At 39.5% G+C, this 19,151-nt stretch overlaps 1 protein-coding gene across 1 annotated transcript in view; it reads left to right on the forward strand.

The window, feature by feature from the left end:
• Positions 1-19,151, forward strand: part of SLIT3 (slit guidance ligand 3) — a 502,049-nt gene that overhangs the window by 314,322 nt on the left and 168,576 nt on the right. The window contains exon 10 of the mRNA XM_086758841.1: positions 8,301-8,442. Coding sequence (XP_086614967.1) covers positions 8,301-8,442 — 142 coding nt within the window. The remainder of the gene's footprint in view (positions 1-8,300; positions 8,443-19,151) is intronic.

Below are 19,151 nucleotides of genomic sequence, written 5' to 3' on the forward strand. Positions count from 1 at the left end.
ACCACAAACTAACATTGACATCTAGTCTACAGAAACATTTCACTACTGTGCATTTATTAGCTGCTCCTCAAATGAAATCCTATGTTTGGAGAGATGCTAATCGCAGTTTATCTGAAATTGTTTATTTTCTGTTTCCATTAAGTTTCTTACTACGAATTTAAATTTACTCTAGCGCTAGCAGTTATGTTGTTTCATACTGCAAGAATTTACTTCTTGAATTGCTTCACATGTTAAGATGCCATATATGGTGGTTTTTATCTGGGGGACCATCTTGCAAATCTGAGGAATAAATATGTATTTATTAAGGCATTTGGTATTTCTTTGAAGACCAAAGCTGAAAATTTGCTTTAAATTACAGTAAATTTAGCTTTACTGTCTGAAAATGATGTCTTACCTTTTCAGTATAATTACATTTTTTTTTTCTGGAATTCTCTTTTCCCCAAAGCAGTATGTGTAGCTCTGTAATGCTTATTTAATGATGGTAGCTTGGGATATAATTATTCAGCCATTGAGCCTTTGAACTGTTGCTGTAAGAATAACGTGATCAGTTTTTATGTTGATGTCCAAAACCAGTGCCTTGTTTTATTCCTAGTATGTCGGTAGTGTTTTGGTATACAATGGAAATGCATCGTGGTGGTCTGTCGTGCCATGGATCAGTACCACAACCTTGTTCTGAGCTAGTTCACAGAGAGCGGCGGTGTTTAACACGAAGGAACAGGGTTGACTTTGAGTATGTGGCCAAGCCTTTGTATGAAATCTGTAGGCTTTTTCTGTTTGATATATGTTTGTGATTGACAACATGTTTATGTATAGTCAATTAATAACAGAAAAGCATAGATCTGCTTATGACTGCAGAATTCCATAAATGAATAGGTGGGATATACAAGTTGCATGCAGTCAGTATCAGGTTAATGTGAATTTCTGTTTTATTGGCAATGAAATTTAGTGATGTTATATAGTTGTGTTAGTGATGTTATATAAGTTCCATAAAGAGCTTGAATGAACCAGAGGTCTCTTGCAAAAGACCAAAGGCAGCAACGGCAGCCAGGAGGAAGGCAAGACAGGTCACTATTGCCTTATGTTCCTCACTGTGTTTCACATGCCAAAGAATTTGGTCCAAGAAATTCCAAGGTGGCTCTGGGAAGGGGATGATGCCTCACTCTTCAATTCTTGCCCACTCATCTGAAAAAAATGTATTCCTCACTCCAGATCTGGCCATTGGGTGAGCTCTTGACCAGACTGGACTCCTTGGGTGTAATTATAGAATAGAATCATAGAATAGTTTGGGTTGGAAGAGATATTTAAAGGTTATCAAGAAAAGTCATATTCTGCCCAACATCCTCTGAAGAGCTGTGTCAATCTGTAATGCTTCTGACTGAAGTGAATCCCATCTTCCCCCTTGTCCTGAAGAGACCAGCTTTTGTGCTGAGGCAGGGAAAGTCCTGGGTTAGCTGTGGCGGGGAGCGGGGAGTAGAGGCAAAGACAAACATGCAACCAAACAAAATCGAGTCAGGTTTAAAACTCCTTTTCAAATACCAGCAAATCAAACCCCAGGGACTCAAAGCATATTCTTGAACTGTTCCTGTCCCTTCCATAACTTTATACAACTTCATTGTGAAACCGTTCAGGTTCTTTAATGGATAACCTGCTTACAAGGCCATTCCAGAACTGTACTCCCTTCATAGGCTTACAATTGATCGTGACCATTATCTGTCATTTAACCTTGTACAGGTGCTATCCTTTCACTTAAATAGTCTTCCTCTTCATTTTTATGATTGAATATATTCATAAGTTCACTGTATTATTTCTGGACCTATTTTTAAATGTCACTTCATATGCATCTTCCAGCCTACTGATGCATACTGTGGGATTGGCTTTAATGAGATTACTGCGCACAGATGCCATTTGAACTGCAGAAGCACTGCATCTTCTGAGACTTTCTAGTAGCATTATTTTTTTTAGTCTTTAGCCTGGTTTGGAAGAGCAAATAGTATGCAAACCCAGAGAAACAAATATATGCTAACAGCCTTCCTTGTAGTGCAAGAGTCAGAAAGATGAGTTCTGGCTGCTTTTAGGAGAAAATGCCTTGTTGACGAGGCTGGAGAAGAGAAGGGCTCAGACTGGGCACAGGGCATAGGAGATGTTCAAGCTCTACCTTTTCAATCCCTTGTCTGGAAGACTTAAATGGAAGACGTTTCCCTGAGAGAAAAACAACTTTGTCGTGGTTTTGAAAGGGCTTAAGTTGTCTCACTAATCAGTCACTAATCATAAATACTTAATGCTGTGCTCAGCAAAAAGCTGCTGAGCAACCATAGATGGAAATTCTTGCAGAAATCATTTGCTGCACGTTCCTGGAGAATAAACACATTTGTACAGATTTATCTCCGTTAGTGGAATATTTGCCATCAGTAAGGAATGTTAACTTTGCAGATAGTCGGTTGCGATTGACTTGCCCGTATCTCTCTGCAGGACTGTGCACACTCAAGTGTGTTTTAACACTGGGATGCAAACACCCATCAGGAGCAATACAGCTGCTTTAGGTATCTTTTTGAGATTGTATTACTGTGAGTCCAGTGAAAACTATAGCTCATGCAGTAGTAATTGATTTCAAATGTCCCAGCATTATAAAAAGTTCCAGTGGATTATTTAATTAAACCACAAAAGGTCATAATATATCCACAGATGTGCAATGCTTGTAGTGTTTTGTTTACTGATCAATAATTTCATGTCTACTATACTTAAAATGATTTAAAGTCACCACAGATTTTTAACTGGTAAATTCTGTCAGGTATATCTTGAAGTCCATTAATATTTTTTACAAATAATGAACACTTCGCTGGTGGAAAAGAACTGCTGCAAAGGCAGTTGGATAGGTGAGGAGGTAATAAAGCACACTACTTAATGTGCCATAATTGCGTGTCAGTTCAAATGAGATTATTTAGTTTATTTAGTCATTGCAAAATTTATTTTAAATGCCTGTGACATTTAAGCTGTTCATTCATACACCATAACTATTCTGTTCTAATTGTAATATCAGTCTATTTGCTGCTTTTAAAAGGCTAGAGGCCAATGACATTCTTATTTGAAAAAAGTACTTAATTACTCTCTAAACTGCTGGGTCCTAAGTCTCTCCCCTGTCTCCTCTCTCCCCCTAACCCATCGTCTGTGCCTGTAAAATAAAGTGGTGCAGGCTAGTGGCGTGCCAGATATTAACTGCCATAATCATTGGGGCTGTCATGCCATTATATCAGACACAAAAAACCTAGTAATTTTTGTTAATCATGTTCCTATCCTAGCTTCCACATTTTTGTTAGTGTTTTTTTTTATAATTGTATAATTGAGTTGATGATTTTAATCTCTTACAGAAAAATATAATTAACTAGTGCTGCTGTGCAACAGAAAAAATCTGAAATGACAAGATAACAGTAAGAACTTCAGAAGGCAATAACATAAATGCAGCTGGCTTGTCTGTGGCTGTTTCCTTTTGTTCCATCTGTGCTGTAAGGTGTTTACTGCACTTGTGAAGGACACAAACAGGAATCCTGAAAGATTTTTGCTTTTCCTGTGTATTTTCTTTTGAAGACATATTGACAGGAAAAGGCAAATTCATTTTTAGATTTTAAATATCCTTCTTTGGAGGCTGGATTGCCTTGGGGCCCTTGATCTATCTGTATGCTTGTACTCTGCATACCTATGAAAACCATACTCAAATTTTAATTTTAAGGAATTTAAATTCCATCACCTATTTAGACTTGTTTTCTTGACCAGTCCTTTCTTTACCAGCTTTCCAAAGCATTAAACTGATTATACTCTCTTGGAATTTTTTTTTTTTTTTTTTTTTTTGTGCTTTAATTCTATAGATCTACTATGGACATAACAGTAGATCCTCATTTTATTGAAGCAGTTAAGTCCAAATCAGATTTGAAATTCTGTTTATAGCATTATTCAGGAAAACTTTACCTTAACTGTTCGTGTGAGAGCTGATGGAATATGTGCTAGCTGCCTGTTGAGTGTGCATGTGCGATATAGTATTTTGTTCTTTGCAAAGGAAAAACATAGGCAAAAGCATTTGATAATAATTATAGCCATTTATGCACAAGGTCTTTTTATTTCATTAAAGTTTTCATAAATCTACAGTCTAGATCTACTTTCGCTCATGAAGAAGAGAAATTCACTGAAGATAAAGAGCTGTATTCAGCATGGAATCAAAAGTATTTTTACTCTAAGCACAGAATGTTAGTTAAGAGTGGTAGGAGTACTGAGTATTTTGGACCACGCAGAGAATTCAAGCTTATAATGAGGAATTAAGTTTATGAAAATAATCCTTTTTCCATCCTATTTGAAGTGAAATGGGAAAACTGATCACTTATTATATGTGGAAGATAAAGAGTCCACACAAAGACAGCATCTTTCTTTACTCTTTACTTCTTTTCAGCATAAGCTATTAGTTTTTCATCCCATTTCAGGTGCATCTGTGCTAAGAAGAAAGACATTATACTGCTTTCTCTCTATATTTTGACGTATGTACCTCCCTGCTTAACTAATTGGTTGTTTTACTCACTAGCCATAAACCAAAACTCTGTTCACATAGAAGTTCCTCTTTTGTAGTGGAAAATGACAGATAAATGAGTTTTGGTCCAAAGTCAGGGTAAATAAAAGGACTCCTGTTGGCTTTGGTCAACTGTGTATCAGGTGTGTGTTTGGAGAGGATCCGAAAGGCTGAGTGGGCAGCACGAATAATGTTCTGATTTACCTTTTGGCCTTTCCATTTGAAAAGTTGCTAGAAAGTTCCCTGATATTTAATTATAGTATGATATTCATGATCATAGAATCATAATTATCACGGAATCACCTTGTTACTGCTGCCGCCTGCTTTTTGTGCAAGGGAGACTGGTGCTTCTGTCTTTTCTCTCTCTTTTCAGAACACTTTGTATATTGATCTCCTTTCAAACCGTTCCTTTACTGTAGAGCCCTCTCAGTACTGCGTCACACAAATCGCAGAGGTGATGAGCTGAGTTCCACTGAATCTGTTGGTTTAGATGCAGTAGAGTCAGGAACAGACTCTTCAAACTCCAACTGGCAAGATGTCAGCTTTTTTGATCTTGTGCCCTAATGACAAGGGAGTGCATTACTGCTGCTCTAACCCACAGTAACACGTTGTAGTGCTACAACTGTACAAAATGCATTTTCCCCTCTCAACAGAGCCTCTTCAGAGAGCACATCAGAGGTGTGATGGTACAGGGTGTGTGGAAGATTTGACCTCGCTGCCAGCTTTCTTTTTGCCTCCCGGAGAGCACGGATGGCTCTGAAGTATTTCTTCCCAGTTTGATAATTTCTCCCTATCCCTAAAAGCTTGCAGTAGCTCATAGCCGGCAATGCGCCCTTGCAGCCCAGAAGGCCAACCACATCCTGGGCTGCATCAAGAGGAGCGTGGCCAGCAGGTCAAGGGAGGGGATTCTCCCCCTCTACTCTGCCCTGGTGAGACCCCACCTGGAGTACTGTGTCCAGTTCTGGAGCCCCCAACACAAGAAGGACATGGACCAGTTGGAGAAGGTCCAGAGGAGGGCCACGAAGATGATAAAAGGGCTGGAGCACCTCTCCTATGAGGACAGGCTGAGAGAGTTGGGGCTGTTCAGCCTGGAGAAGAGGAGGCTCCAGGGAGACCTGATAGCGGTCTTCCAGTGCCTCAAGGGGGCTACAGGAAAGATGGGGAGAGGCTGTTTAGTAGGGCCTGTTGCGATAGGACGAGAGGTAATGGTTTTAAAATAGAGGGGGGTAGATTTAGATTGGAAATTAGGAAAAAATTTTTTACGATGCGAGTTATAGAACACTGGAACAGGTTGCCCAGAAAGGTGGTGGATGCCCCATCCCTGGAAACGTTCAAGGCCAGGCTGGATGAGGCTCTGAGCAACCTGATCTAGTCAGGGATGTCCCTGCTCCTTGCAGGGGGGTTGGACTAGATGACCTTTGAAGGTCCCTTCCAACCCTAACCATTCTATGATTCTATGATTTGCACTTCCCTTATTCTTCATTTTCTGTTCTGGGCGTTTTACCACAAGGCAGGCAGACAAGGAGAAAATATAAAATATATGTGACGAGGTTGTAAGAACAAACCTCTTGTTTTTATGTAAAGATATCAGAGACTTGTGTGTATTTTGAGGCGATACAAACTGCTTTTGGAAGTAGTCACAGTTAAAATCTTACAGAAACCTCAGACTCCATGAAAGGCAGAGCTGGCAGTGCTGTTGGTGATCTGCGGCCGAGCTCCATCAATTTTGAAGGAATTCTATTAACTTACAATGATGGTATGTCTGCCCTGCATTTCTGTAGCCATAGGACAGACCCAAGAGAGCTGCTTGTCCTGCAGGTTGTACATGTTTAGTGAAGATTGGTTTGTTTGTTTAGTTCAAATAGCTACAACTGAAACACTGTATGGCACACATGGTCACATATCTGGACTATGTTAAGACAGTATCTAATATAAGATTTTGAAATTGGAACAAGTCAAAGTTCAGGTTGTCTGATAAATATGAATTTGATTCCTTGGGCCATACTCATTAGGATTTAGATTTAATTACATTATTAGGTTATTTTTTTTACAGTAGATTTTTGCCCAGTTGATTCTGTTTCATTGTTATAAAATGTTAATTGTCATAATGCTATTGGATTGCAAATTGATACAAACAAGTGGTTTTGGACTTTTTGTCACCTGCAGTTACAATTTATGAAAGTATCAGTCATGGGTCTTTTCCAAGACAAACCCCAAGAATGTACAGCTTTGCTTTGTGTTTAGCTTTCCATATTTTGACATGTATTTGTGATTTGACAATTATGATGTTTTCATTTTTCCAACTGTTCTGGTTTTGTTTAGTGTGGGGGACCTAAGGTGGCAGCTTCTGTAGGAAACTGCTAGAAGTCGCTCCCCTTTGTTCGGTGGACTCGGCCGGGCCTAGGGTGGACCCGCTGCTGGCCAAGGCCGAGCCGATTGGTAGCAGAATGTCCCATGATAATGCCGCTGTGATAACATATTTAAGAAGCGGAAAACGGGAAAAAAAAAAAAAAAAAAGGAGATGTGAAGCAGCTGAGCCAGGGCAGAGGGGGAGGTGCGAGCCTTGTGGGCCTTGCAGGCCTCACCCTCTGGCCTCCCGCCAGGCAGCAGACTGGGCCCAACTCGGCCCAGCCCGGCTGCAAGAAGTGGAGAGGAGAAGAGAAGTGAATAAGATGTAAAAAGAATCCTGAGAGGCGTCTGCCAGCCTGTTGTGAGGAACGGCTGCAGACGCCAAGGTCAGTGAAGAGAGTGGGAGGAGCGAGAGAGAGACTGCGTAGTCTGGTCCTGATCAGGGCTGAACTACAACACCAACCAAAAGAACAAATATGTTTTGTGAATATAATCTACTGTAATCTAGAAAATACCGGATTTTGCTCTTTATATGATGATTTTATCACTTCTTGCAACACAAGCCTTCACATTCAGCCCTCTGTGTCTGGTCAAAAAGATGCTTCAAGTTTTTTGTGTTACATGTACTTTGGAAATATGACTCACCATAAATAACAAAACTGTTTTATCTGTATTTTAAACATAAGTATCACAACCATTTGAGTAAAATTGACATAAGTGCTACAATATTGAAAAAACTTAATGACATTTAATTAAACCTGAATCTAATTGCTTGACTAAAATGTATGTAGAGCAACATCCTCATACGAAAGCTTTGTGTGTAAGCAGCTTCTTGTCTTTCAATTGAATTATTAGATGAAGCAAGGACTTGAAGGTTTGAACTCACATTTTTCTAGATTCTTTTTGTGTTTCCATTAACTGCATTGTCTAATCTTGAAAAAACTAGCTTTATATTTTCAGTCTTTATGCCATAACAGGTTACCTAATTTCAAAAGCATAAGTCATCGTTGATGACAGTCTTCTCTCAGTATATAAAATTACTCAAGGAATGTTTGCGTAATGGAAACTTCTAGGCAAAGGTAACTTCTGGAAATACTTCTTGATCCTAAAGCTTATTTTTTAAATCTTTGAATGAGTTGATATGGCTGATCATGGAGGGAACAAAAGAAGTGTTCATGAGGGAAAGAAATTGATAGAGTGGAGAGTGAGGAGAGAAAGAACACAGTAATCTTTTACACATTTACTCTGCGGTTGATTTGTAGATCATTATATTCACTGAATAGAAATAAATTATTACTTAATATACCAAAAGAATCTAGAAAACTCAGAGAATGATGTATTTCATTGTTAAATCTCAGGTGATAATTTTCAAAACTAACATTTAATGTTTTCATTGTTTCAGGTTCCCAGTCTGAACCTCCGTCGTGCAGCGCCAGTTCCATCACTTGCCCATCTGCCTGCACCTGCAGCAACAATGTAGTGGATTGTCGAGGAAGGAGCTTAACAGAAATCCCAGCTAACCTACCAGAGGACATTTGGGAAATGTAAGTGCCAGTGTAACGCGCTATTCTTTTCCCTGTTTCTCCAGTATTAGCCCATCGTAGCCTCCTGTGTGGAAGAAAGCCACATTTTGAAAACTGTTCTGAACAGTTATCAGGTATTTTGTAGTTGTCCTCTTTGCTTTCCTTCTTTTGATCTAAAGGATGAAACCACTCTTTAATGTAAATTAAGATATTGTTTGAAGTTGCCAGACCCTAAAGTAAGATTAAGTTCTTGGTGTGTTCTGTGTTCTGTTTAGATTGTGTTTACATCTCAGAAATCTGGGACTACAGTTATGTAATCAGGAAAAGGAAATACACAGTCCTTTTTTTTTAAAAAAAAAAAAAAAAAAGAATTTTTCTTATTTTTAGTTGGTGAATTCCCCAAGAGGTGGAGGGATTTCTTGTTAGCTTGGCAGGATGCATTTGCAATTAAGTAAAGTATGACATCAGAACACATTGTCCCTGCTGATTTTGCCTTCACTTTCTTTTCTCCCACATTTTGTTATTCCCAGTTCTTTAACATTTTTGTGACTTTTTTTTTGTGTTGTGAAATCAGATGCTGGTTTTACAGACTTGTTTGGCTTTACTACCTTTAGGAACTGTAATAATCTGGTTTTGAATCCATGACTTCATACTACTGTGGTCCTGAAATACTGTTACATTAAACCAAGTTGCTTTTGTTTAGTCCGTGGGGAATGCAGATCAAGTCTTATCATATTTAGGTGCCTGTAGTACAGAGGTTGCTGACATCCAACCAACTTTTACAGCCTACATAGCATGGACTGAAATATTTGTATAGTCACTGAGCTCATTCAGCTTCTCATTGCTGTAGAAATACTGTGACATAGCAAAATTCACTAGGATAAAGTGTAAGTTTAATTGCTCAGATGTAGCCTGGCCCACTATGATATGCCAGGAATGTGACAGTTATGGCCAATGAAGATGATGTGCTGTATTGTTTGCTGGTGATCTGCTCTACACTACCACTTGTCTAAGTCACTTTATCAGTTGCTTTTATAATACAAGATTCACCTCCAATTTGTTTGGATTGCTATCTTGGCGTAACAGAGATAGCTTATGCTTGATCACGTATCTCCACAGAAAAGATATATTAGAAATTGAAAAAAAAAAAAATAGCTCAGTCCATGCAAAGAAAAAACAACATCTGAAAACTTAACATTGTTGAGAGTGCATCTAGACCATGTAGAAATGTTTACAGGAAATACAAACTTCTACGCAAGCTGTTCTGAATGCCCATTACCTGCTTGCTCGCTTCTTGGCAAAGCTCAGAATGTATTTGTTGTGTTCATTTCCAATTTATTGTTGCACACAAAATATGCATGTCATCCATTAAAGTTGGTTAAAATTATCCCAAAAATATAAACTGTGTTTGGCTTACTAAGAATATTCAGTGTTTACTCCTGCCTCCAGTTCTGTCAGATGGAGTACCAATTGTCAGGAGTGGCTGGAATGGTTCAGTAAAAAAAGAGAGAGAGGATGAAATCGGTCCAGACTTGCTCACAAATTAGGATTGGGCTCAGAGAACTGTAAACTTTTATTTTTCAGTGTTGAAAATTCTAGCAGAAGTCATATGATCTTTGTGGCTCCGTACTGGGGTCACACGGAGAGAGGTGTCTGCAGGATTGGTGTGCTCCGACACTCTCCTGACAGCAGTGCACCTCAGTGCGAGAAAGCACGTGAAAATGTTAATCTTTAATGCGGTTATGATAGCATCGAGTGTCCAAGTCCTGTCTCCATTTTGGTTGCTCCGGTCCACAAATCCAGACTCTGTAACTTGTAATAAAAGCAACTTAGAATATCTTAGGAGAGCAGAAAGTGAAGGAAGACTTGGAGAGCCTTTAAGTTAGGCGATGAGATAGCGAGTTAAGATGCATATAACATTTTAAGAAATTTTTATGACCTGGAGGTTATAAACATTCTAGATCCATAGAACAGAACATAAATCTCTTAGCACACCGTTTAATTATTTAGATCTGTCAGACTTCTTGCATTTTAGGCAGTACTTATTTAAGTCTTCGTCTGTAGATAAACCTCTCATATCACTCTAATCCTGCACGTATCCTTTGCAATTCACAGGCATTTCAGGTGGGAGTAGTTCTGCAGAACTTCAGAGCGTAGCACTCATGAAAACATTTATTGCTCACTTTCTGTGGGAATCAGTCCTGCAAAGATTTCATTTTTATGGAATATATAAAGGAATTTAAGTAGTTCTATCAGAATAAGTCTTAGTGAGTGACATCACTTACATATGGTTTTCCTACTGGTGAAATGATGTTTAATTTTGTAAAAGAACTGGTAAAAAAAAAAAAGAGCAATTAACCTTTTAGCCAAGGGCAAAGTATTAGATGTTCTTACATAGAGTAAAGGATATAGTCACATAGAAAAACATTTCTGGAAAGATGGAAGAAGCTGCCACGGTGTTTTCCCAGAAAAATCCTAACACAGATTTCTTTGACCAAGACAGCCATTCTGCTGTATGCAGAAGTCTGTCATACTGCTCACAAATTCAGTTTGTCTGAGGCTGCTTTAGGCTTATTCAATATAAAATCCATCCAGAGGTCTGGTTCCAGCTACACATGGAATAATTACTGTCTTTTGATTTGATATGATCAGCAGAATAATACTCTCTTGCTGTAACGTTAGAGCAGTGGGGCCAAGTAAATTCTCTCTGTATGCTGCAGCCAACATCTCTTGCTCTCACGCAGCAGTACTGTTGTTTTCTTCCCTTGGGATTTATCCCCCATGGTTGGCGTTTAGTCAGACCCTTTGTATAAAAGGTGGCTATGTAGCGGTAGTGCCTGAACACTTCTTTCTGTGTTCTAATCCTATGTTCTGATCCTCATCATCTTTAAGAGATCTGACTCTTACTAGAGGTGAGATTCCTCCTATGGAGCATGCGGCACCGACAAACTACGCGGCTGAGTTGCTGTTACGTAGAATCCTGAGGGATATTACTTGAGATGGTGTGTTTTTCATTCAGCCATTTCTAGCTAGCATTGTAAATACTCATTCCACTGAAATACATTTCCCCCTGTAGACTGTAGTCCATTCACAATATTTATATGATAGTAATAAATGCTCTGCCTTCCTCAGTTCCACTTGGGGCACTTCCAAGTTCCTTTGCTTGGTTATCACTTGCATTCAGTTACAGCTTTCTGGTTCTTGTATTTCCCCTTAACTCAGTATTTCTCTGTAAGCCAAACTGTATCCAGTAAGAGCCCTTGACTGACAAACTGTTCTACAGAAATGAAATACACAGCTGTTACTTTAACGCGGTTATTAAGGGTGACCTACATTTCACTCTTTTTCAGTAGTAATTAAAGATCTTTTACTCAGTCTTCCTGCCTTTCTTTGTTAACATGAGTAGGCAGAACCTTCTCTGACAAAGCTGCCAAGAAGTCCTAAATTTGTTTTTATTGATAAAAACCTGTCACAAAACAGGCAACTCACTTGTCACAGAACACAAACCAAGCATCGTCTGACACTAATTTTCCCTTGCTGCTGACCTCTGCCACGTGTGACTTGGAAGTCTGCGTGTTACTCTCTCACACCTCTCCCCGAGGTGCATTGTCCTGAAGGCCCTCGTTGCGAGAATGTTTATTATTAAATAAAGGAATCCAGGAAAGCTAAGAAATCTGTATCCCAACCTTGCTTTTTCATAATTTCATAAAATAGGTAGCTGAATGTACAGAATGCAATTCACTTTTTTTATAAAGCTTCTTGTTCAGCAGGGAGCTGACATCAGCAGCCAAATTGACTGAGGAAAAATGAGTTACGAGAAATTGAAGCTGAGGAATACAGACTGTGTGTTGTGTATCATAAAAGATCCTCTGCTTGCAAAGTGGTTCTTTTGTGTTTTTCAGAGGAAAAAAATGAACAGTATATGTTATAGAGAAACACATGAGAATAAGCACAGAAAAGTTTTGCATGAGTACTTGGATGAAAACAAAAGTCATTAAGCACCTGGAGGCACTTGCTGAAAAAGAAATACCAAAACAAATATGGCTTGATGGTTTGCTGGTAAATGAAGGCTATAGTCGTTTCACTACATTGGAACAGCATCTACAATAAAAGGAGAAGTTTGCATTTATTTAGAGAGTGAGAGAAAATGCATGCCAGATAAATAGGGAACATAGTGTGAATGCAGAATGGACCTGACCTTGGAGGGATATAGGGCAGGAGGGATGACCTACAAACTCGTAGGAGACAAAGTCACCAAAGAATCTGGTTTTCTGATCAGACTTGATGGCAACCTCACAACCAGTGTCTGTCAGGCTGAATGACAGCTCAGCCCAGAAAGACGGCAAAGCCAGGATACAGCAGAGACCTGTTAAATCCAAAGCTACCAGCTGTGCCTGCGAGAGTCGCTACCCGGCAGCTTGTGGGAGCTTGGAAGGATTTTGTGAGAAACACGCTTGCCACAACAGAGGATTTCACTCAGGGTGTGGTTTGGGCTCTTGTTGGCTCAGGACATCGGGTTGGGTAGGTCTGAGTTCTGGTGCTGTCTGCCCATTCTCAATCATTAGTGTTTGGCTGGTTTTACGCCAGCTTTCTTGGACTTGCACACTGGGCGCTGCTTCTCTGAAGGATCTTCAGAGAATGTATAAGAAGGATTTGATTAATTGCTAGCGGTAAGGGCTGGATTGTGGATTGGGACAGACACTTGAGAGGATAAAGACTAGCTGGGCCCAGGATGGAAACGGCTGGGAAAAGAAGGCTGCACTCAAATAAGGAAACAGTAAAACATATGATGAGAAAGACTGGGAACAAAAGAAATCAAGACAGTTTGACAAAAGTGCTATGAATCCGAGAAAGTGAGGAATATTTGGTGATAAGGGCTGGTGGTGAGCCTGGGACACAAGCTCTGCAGGGTGGGCTTTGGGGATGTGACAGGAGGGCTGGGACACTGGGTGGCATGAATGGGGGCTGGCATTTGTTGTCCCTGTGCACTAGTGACCATCTACACAGAAATTATTTGTAAGAATATATAAAGATTTATGGTTTTAAGTGCTGCTATTCCAGTTAGACATCAATGCAGAGGTCTGGGTGACGTACTTCTGCTACACATCAGTTTCCTTGTGATGGAATTAGTTATTTTAGCTTTTGTTTTTGAATCTGCTAAATTAAATATATTATTTTTAAAAGTAAAAAAAAAAAAAAAGAGAGAAAATGCCAAAGTTAATGTTTGTAGCTGCAGTCTTCACTCAGTGCTTTTGTATATATTTGTTGTGGTATGTGCTTTCGTTACAGCGTAGGTCTGTGCTGCTGTTAAAAGACTGCATTAGTTTCTTATTGTCCAGGGAGGCATCGGAGTTGTGTAGTGAGGGAGCCTGTGTATATAGGATCTGTTTGTTTGTTGCAGAAACAGGAAAATTCTAAAATGGGGGCTGTGGGCGAGATAGTCTCATGAATGCTGTTCAGAGAATCGGGTTGTATCTCTTCTTGCCAGCGCTTTTATTACTTGATTCTGAGCAGGTGACTTGCGCAGACTTTTCAGGGGTGGTCACTGGTGATGCAATCCTGGGTTTCTTGCTGACTCAGCTGAGATATTCAGACGTGCTGAGGACTCACAGCTGCAGCAAAAGTCAATAGGAGCTGTGCTTTGAACACGTTGTGCTATGCAACACTAATTACTTTGAAAAACCAAGTCCCAATCATCTGCAGCCTTATAAGTCAAACTCCAGAATCTAAAGTATATCTCTAGATCTTGAAACTGATCTTAGATTTCAGACTTGTGCTTTTTCCTATCAAGCTGCTTTATCACTGTTACTTAATACTTCCAATACTCTCTGTCTGGTGAGATTAAGAGAAATGTAATTGTATAAACCAAGAGTAATGCTGGATAGCATGTATCTCAATCAGAAACGAGGACCTTTTGTTTAAATGCTGATGTAATTGCTCCAGACAGAGTAAAGAGGCTGACAGTCCCTCAAGGAAAAGCAGTGCTTAGGCACCGTATCTGGTGCGATAACCACAGCTTCCCGTCTGGCTTCTGAGACAGTAAGAGCACCTAGGTCTGGCTTCAGGTCAGTTTTGAGTCGCTTGTTCTATGTTGGTTTAGTTTAGCATTAGCACTATTCATAGCTTAATATTATGACTGATATTTTTGTAGGTATGAGCAGTGCTTGATTTGGGGACATAATTTCTGCTCTTAGGAAAAATGCTAGGAGTTTGAGCACGGAGGAAAAATCTAATGCACATAACTTGGGTTTCTCATGGTCCTGTCAAAATGAAAATGAACCTACTCTTCTGCAAGAGAATAATTTTGAAATGTAATCTTCTACTTGTTCTACCTTTAATTAATGCTTTTCTGTCAAATTAAATATTTAGGTAATAGCTGTCATGAGAGCACTGCCCACTGTGCCAGCCAGTGTTGCTGGATGGCAGACAGACCTGGAGATAGATGAGTTTGTTGCTTTTGTTGCTTCAATGATTCTCATGGGAAGAAATTACTTTCCTGTTCTTCAGTACCTGTAGGCGTGTGTGTTATAGGAGAACTGGGACTTCGGTTATGGGTCTTGATGAAGCTTTTGTGATTTAAGGAAGGTGATCAACAAATTCTGGGCATTAAAATTGCTAATATATTCAAAATGTCCACTCATTAAAATAAAGTCAGAAAAGCTATTATAAAAAGATTGAACACTTGTAACTCTATTTATTGTAATAAAATTAATCCTTTAATATATAAATTATAAATTAACTGCACCATAACAACTTCTTATATTTTAGCAATTGACTTTGAAGCTCTCAGCTTTTAAAGGCAAGAGTGTTTTCTTTTTTCAAGAATATAAGTGTATAGAAACGATAAACTTTGAGGATAGAGGAAAGACAGTTCTGCATTTAACATTGTTCTTCCTCCTCAAAGAAAATTACAATAATTTTCCCAGGCTTCCAGTAAATACTGTAGCTGAAGCCAGCGCAGTATTTTTGAACACTGTAATAAATGTTCCATAATTGCCTCTGGTGGCAAGTTCTCTGGCTAGGGAATCAGGCTGACTCCTGGAGTTGAATCATATAATATGATTTTCATTCGCTGCTGTAAATTGGCTCTGGGCAGCTTCACATGTCAATTTTGAGTACTATTTTCTGGATCTCACTAGGCTAACTGTGTCATTCATTCCTTGCGTGCAATATGAAAAAGAAATTTCTATTGTCAGGCGAGAAATATGTATAAAATCTTCTATGAGGGCAAGAAACAAAAATAATAAAGAAAATATTTTAGATTGAGAGTTAGTACAGAAAGTATAAATATATGGGAAATGTCAAGAATAAAGGTGTTTTCTGTGCTGGGACAGATTAAGGAAAACAGGAAGCTGTGTTTCTCAGTTTTAGAAACAAGCAGTAACAATTTCTGCTGTGAGATCAAGGCAGGATTTATTTCTTGCATCTTTACTTTTATTTGTAAAATTAAGTGTAACTAATGTCAATTATAGGCATAAGAAGATGTTTAGATTTGGTAAATCTAGATTTCATACACATGATCATTTTAATTTTGGCTGTATAATTTTTTACCTCCTTCTTTCCTCTTCATAATTGTGAGATTTCTATTAGAAAGAGTTCTGTGCAGGTGAATTTTACTCAGGCAAGCTGTGCCAGAGTTAGTAATCTTACACGGTTTGTAGGTTTTTGGGTTGTTGGGTTTTTTTGCTTTGGAGGTTTTTTGTGTGTGGTCTTTTTTTTTCTGGAGGCGTCACTTCAGTCCAGCGGGAACATGAATTTAACCTTGTTAATAAAAATGAAAGGTATGAGCAAAAAGGCATGCATCTTTTTTATCTAATACAAACGTCACTCAAAAGCTCCGGTTTTGCAAAGCAAAGTTGAGGAGATTGCCATGTGTAAGGAATATATGCATCCTGAGCTGATTACAAAGGTGTAGAAGGAATCACACAAAATAAAATATGAAACATAAAATAGTAACTTTGTAATAAGATATACTAATCAGATTTTTTTTTACTGCATGAGACACTAATTGTCTTTTGGCTTACATGTGGTGTTCTGTTTATTTTGCTAAAAACAAAGGACTTGAGGAATGTTTATATTCAAATGACAGAATCTGTTTTGTTGACAAAATATTACAGGTGGCAGAAATTGAACTACCAGAGTGTTATTTAATTTTCCTACTTATTTATTGTGTTTTACCTTTCCTTGTAGTATTTGTAAATGTGTACTAGAAATAGATGTTACAGAATGTACAGACGTCTTTCACATTGTTAATTATGGATTAAACAATTACTTTTTTCCTTTCTCTCAATTTACTGCTTCCATTTCCACTAAGTCTAAAAATACATTTTTGTGTTACAACCTGACAAATATAATGCAAACCAACTGGAAATCTTCAGATCCCTGAGCTAGTTAGTGCATTGTTAGAAAATTTGAAAATGATCTGGGCTGGAGGTTTCTTGAAGTAACTGGAAGTCAGTAGCGGCGCAGGACTGACCTACTGAAGCCACAGCGGAATAGCAATGTGAGTTGTTCAGGAGTTAGTCTTTCTGGGACGTAACAGGACAGAAACTTGCTCTCAGTAAAGCAAACATACTAGTCTGTAGATTTCTCTGGGGTCGTCTTGTTTGTCTGTACCGCTTTTGATGCAAAATGAACGTACCACAACAGAGCTGGTGGATTCGTAATGTGACCACCACTGCAAATTCAGCATTTACCAGCTGGTACCTGACCAACTGCTCAACTACAGAGTTGTGTCAGCTTAAATTAAATTCACTGTGATGTGTCACAAGATACAATATCGCTACCACTACTTCTAGATGAACACCGTGGTATCAGGGAACATATCAAAACATCTGGTTTCATTCTGAAAGATGTCTTTTGGTGAGCAGAATTATCTGTGTAGCTTCCTAGGTGGATTTATTCTGGAAAGTCACTTCATTCTTGATAGGATTTTGTCTGTTGAGGATCTGCCCTTAGGTGAACAGTTCAGAAGCAGTCCTTTTTAAAATGATCTCAGGAGCTTGGACAGCTAGACCCTGAAAATCACCACCAAGTGTTGGAATATGAAGGGAAACTCCAGTTGTCACCTTGTATCAAGACAGGCAGACGGATTACTGGCTCTTGGTTCTCGGGTTCCTAAGGCAAGCTCAATGAGAGGGATTTATAATACATAGTATTAATTTTATTTGGAAGTCATTCAGGTGCTGTGATGAAAGGCAGCAGTATAAAAGTCTTGGAGAACCATATGTGTTTAGGGTTTTTATAGTGGTGGCAGTCTTTGGCTGAGGTAGAGGTTGAAGGCTTTAACTGTCTGTTAAAACAAGCAGTAAACAGAGATACTTAAAATGCTGAACGTCCTGCCATCCCAAAGCACTTTGTTTTCTACCTGTCAGAGAACTGAGGGGTGAGAGACAAAGCCACAAAAAGGCTGTTCCTTGGTCATGTAGGTTCATAAACACTTTCTGAAGCAAGAGGACTGTAGGTTTTTTGCCTTGCGCTTTGCAGAGGTGTCCTACGCAGTGCCGTGGTGTGAAGGGCAATGGCTGCGGCTTCTGCACTTTTCACTGCAGGATAGGTCACAGGTTCTGACTGCGTGACTGCAGGGCAGAATTCCTTCCTTCCCAGCACGGGTGCCTCTTATCCAGGGCTGTCATTGGGTAAATACTTCGGTGCAGCTACCCAAACCTGTTGTGCATGGTAGGAATAAAGCTTATGTTTCAAATGAAGAGGCAATAAAGGAGTCAGGAGAGGGATCAGATCTAGCTCGTGTTTGTCCTAAGAAGACCAGATTTTAAGTATGATTTACTCCTCTTAAATATTGAAAATATATCTGTGGACTTTTCTTCATTCAAGTCTAAAATGTACGATAAGATATGTAAGTCCAAAATTTGAGATAAATATAAGATAATGGTCCAAGCAGCATTTATAATCCAGTTGTTCTCTCTCCTTGGCAGGGAGGAACAGTCTCTTTCTTGATTACTATGTGCTCTAGAAGTTTCCTCCTTCCTAAGACAAACAGTTCTCCTCAGCCCTGGGCTTTGTCATTGTGGGGGATGCACATGCTGCTTATTTCCCCTAAACAGTCCTTACCCAGCTCCCTGCAAATCCCTGCTCATCGGGCAGGAGGAAAGCGAGGGTTTTGTGTGCATCCTGCCAGCTGTGAGGGTGCTACAGGTTACTGCTGCACACTCGTCTCATCGTATGCTCGCTGTCTCTTGGAGATTGCTCTTGGTTACAGGCTGCTGGAGTGATCCAAGCCCAATAGAGCCCCGGCCCTTGGAGCAGAGAGACGTGATCCGGGGAGCAGCCTGGCTCGTTCACTGCCTTTCTGTCTCGCAGCAGGGAAGTTCACGACTGCCCAACGCAGAGGGACGGTTCTGACAGTCTCAGGCAGGAGCTCAGTGGCGCTGTTAATAGAGCGTGGCGGTCTCGTTTGTAGGCTCTCTTCATCTGACAGCTAAGAGTTATCAGTACTGATGCTTTGCTCCCTCTCTCTTTTTCTCCAAGCTAGTGATTTGTCTATGTTATGGGTAGGTAAGCTTGACAAAACATTACACGTTAGCAGCTGAGACGGTGTTTGAAATGGGAAAATTGCTCACAAACTGCTCCATTAGAGACCCAAATAACAAATTCTTTCTTTCCCTCTATGAACGAGAGATAGTTAAGGCCCAAATTAATACGTCTGTCTCCCCACTCTGCAGGGGGAATCACTCTTCAAGAGAAATGGCTTTGTCACTCCTGAGAGCGTG

The sequence above is a fragment of the Chlamydotis macqueenii genome, chromosome 14, assembly GCF_036417535.1.
Source record: "Chlamydotis macqueenii isolate bChlMac1 chromosome 14, bChlMac1.mat, whole genome shotgun sequence".
NCBI classification, from domain to species: Eukaryota; Metazoa; Chordata; class Aves; order Otidiformes; family Otididae; genus Chlamydotis; species Chlamydotis macqueenii.